The 3,097-nt window shown below is 51.6% G+C and overlaps 1 protein-coding gene across 1 annotated transcript in view; it reads left to right on the plus strand.

The window, feature by feature from the left end:
• Positions 1–2,038: 2,038 nt before the first annotated feature.
• EAH_00028850 (hypothetical protein, conserved) overlaps positions 2,039–3,097 on the plus strand; it is a gene marked incomplete at both ends in the record, with an annotated part of 7,624 nt that continues 6,565 nt past the window's right edge. The window contains one exon of the mRNA XM_013396279.1: positions 2,039–3,064. Within this exon, the coding sequence (XP_013251733.1) occupies positions 2,039–3,064 (1,026 nt within the window). The remainder of the gene's footprint in view (positions 3,065–3,097) is intronic.

Consider the following 3,097-nt stretch of genomic DNA (forward strand, 5'->3'; position numbering starts at 1 on the left):
AAATCCCCATCAATTAGGTGTTTCCCTTGCTGCTGTTGCTGCTGATGCTGTTGCTGCTGTTGCTGCTGTTGCTGCTGTTGCTGAGGTTAGTGCTGCTTGTGCAGCTTTGCCTTGCTGCTGGTGTTGCTGATGCAACTGCTGCTGCTGCTTCTGCTCTGTTGCTGCTCCTACTGTAGCTGCTCTGTTGCTGTAGCTGTTGCTGCTGCTACTGCTGCTGTTGCTGTTCTCTTGCTGCTGTCCCTGCTGCTGTTATTTGTTTGTCTCTTTTGGGGGGTCGCCCCACACGTAGCCTCAGCAGACGCTCTAGCCTGCAGAGACACCTTATTGAAGCTGCCCTATCTAGCTAGCTGGCTAGCTAGCTAGCTAGCTAGCCAGCTTGCCAGCTTGCTGTCTGGTTATCTAGCTAGCTACCTAGTTATCTAGCTACCTAGCTAGCTAACAAGCTGGCTATATTTCTGTCTAGCTAGCTGGCTAGCTAGCTAGCTAGCTATCTGGGTGTCTAAGTAGCTAGCTAGCTAGATACCCAGACTGTCTAGCTAGCTAGCTATCTGCAGGTAAATGAGCAGCTGGCTAGCTGCTAGCTGACGCGTTGGCTAGCCGCTGCATTTTCTTATCTGAAAGCAGCAGCAGCACTCCAAGATAAAGCTGCTGCTGCTGCTGCTGCTTCTGCTGCTGCAGTTGAAGCACGTTATGCTGCTGCGGCATTTAGCACAGCAAACAACAGCAACAGCAGCAGCAGCAGCAACTGCAGCAACTGCAGCAACTGCGAGCAGAAGATTCATATAGATGTATACACAGAGAGAGACGAGAAGAAGGAGACAGAAAGAAGAGCAAGGAGAGACAGACGAAGCAGCAAAAAGACAGAGTTATATCAGAGGCTGTTGTATGCTGCTGCTGCTGCTGCTGCTGCCAGCTGCAGCAAAACCAGCACCCTAACTGCAGCAGAAGACAAATGGAGAAGAAGAAAGAGAGACGCTTTAGAAAGAGAAGCTTCAGACAAAGAAGGCCAAACAAACCCTAAACCCTAAACCCTAAACCCTAAACCCTAATCCCTAAACCCTAGCAGCTTAGCGGTTAATCCTAAACCCCAGAGAGTAAACCCTAAACCCTAAACCCTAAACCCTAAACAAGAGCCCTAGAGATACAAATAGACATGCAGATAAAGCATTTAAAAAAGTAATACAAGTGCATGCAGCAAGCAGCTGTAGGAGCAGCTATAGGAAGAAGCCTCTCTTATATAAACCCCCAGCAGCTTCTGCTGCAGCTAGCTATACCTGGCTGTCGGCTGTCTTGGCTAGCTGAGGCTAGCTAGCGATGATCTTAAAGAGGAAGTACTTCATTTGCATGCATGCAGGGGTTTAATATTTAATTTAATTTTACTCTTTCTTCTGCTGCTGCTGTGGGGATAAGAGCAGCAGCACACACATTGCGGTGTATACACACATCGATCTGCATGCAGGTAGGAGAAAATTAGAGGGTTTAAGAGACAAAATAAGAAAGATAAAATATATTTTATTAATTTAATTTAAATTATTTTTATTATATTTTATAATAATATTATTTACAGGGCAAGCCAATGCTGCTGCAGCAAACAACAGCCCCAGCCAGACGCCTCTAGCAGCAGCTGCATGCTAACCCTAAACCCTAAACCATAAACCCTAAACCCCAAACCCTAAACCCTAAGCCCTAAACCCTAAAGGTTAAACTCTAAACAGTACATTGCAAAGGTGCTTTGACTCAATCGTGGAGAAGGAGCGCAGAATAACGCTGCAACAAACCCTTAACCCCCCAACCCTAAACCCTAAACCCTAAACCCTAAACCCTAAACCCTAGGTATCGCAAAATCTTCTCCTTTGAGTGCTTAGGGTTTATGGATTCAGGGTTTAGGGTTTAGGGTTTAGGGTTTTCTTACCAGGGAGTTCTGCTGCAGCAGGGGGCCCCCAGCTAAGCAGCGCGGGGGCCCCAGCAGCAACACAATCTTCAGCTTCTTTCTATCTGCTGCATATATTTTGTATTTGTCTGTCTTAAGGTGAGGCAGATGCACCGCAACACAGAGGAGTATCCCCTCCCCCAGCCCCATCAGCAGCAGCAGCAGGAGGAGCAGCAGCAGCAGCAGCAGCAGCAGCAGCAGCAGCAGCAGCAGCAGTATACAGCCTGGCCTTCCCCCCCAGCTCCATCTTTACCTCGTACTGTCTCTCGCACAGTACCCTCTTCCTGTTATTCTTCTCTTGAGCATTCTTCTTCAGCACCTCTCTTCAATACTTCTTCAACAAAGAGGGGCCCCCTAGGGGGCCCCCCAGGGTCTCCTCTTGGGGGCCCCCTTGGGGGCCCCCATCAATCAGGGTCCCCTCTTGGGGGCCCCCTTGGGGGCCCCCTTGGGGGCCCCCATCAATCAGGGTCCCCTCTTGGGGGCCCCCTTGGGGGCCCCCATCAATCAGTAGGGGGCCCCCAATGGGGCCCCCAAGGGGGTCCCCAGCAATCAGGGGGGGGCCCCCGTGTGGGGTCATTAGAGGGGGGTTGGGGCCCCCAGGGGGCCCCTGCGAAGTCTGGTTGGGGCCCCAATGTAGTAGGCTCGTGGCGTAGTGAAGGAGACAGACAAAATAGAGGATATTTCAGCAGTGATAGGGGGGACGGGGGGGCCCCTGAGGGCCCCCTGGGGGCCCCCCTTGAGACACCCTTAAGACGTAGTTATACAGCCGAACCCACGCATGCATACGATGTCTTTTACAAACCGCAGATGCTGCAGGAGCAACCCCAGCAGCAGCAGAAGCAGCAGCAGCAGCAGCAGCAGCAGCAAAATGAGCAGCAACGCTGTCAGGTGTGGTTTAGGCCTAGCGACTCGGGGCAGGGTTCTTCTTCTTCCTCCTCAGCAGCAGCAGCAGCAGCAGCAGCACCAGCAGCAGCAGCAGAAGAAGCAGCAGCAGCAGCAGCAGCAGGAGACACTTCTGCATTTGAAAGGAGAAGTAGAGATAAGACAGATGCTGCTGCTGTCCCTGCGCTGCTGCATTACAGCAGCATGTCAGCAGATGAAGCAGCAAGACCTGAGCTGTATGGAGACCTTCAGGTATGGCTTGCTGCTGCTGCTGCTGCTGCTGCT

This window comes from Eimeria acervulina, genomic scaffold (genome assembly GCF_000499425.1).
Source record: "Eimeria acervulina Houghton genomic scaffold, Eah_scaff256, whole genome shotgun sequence".
In the NCBI taxonomy this organism is placed as follows: Eukaryota; Apicomplexa; class Conoidasida; order Eucoccidiorida; family Eimeriidae; genus Eimeria; species Eimeria acervulina.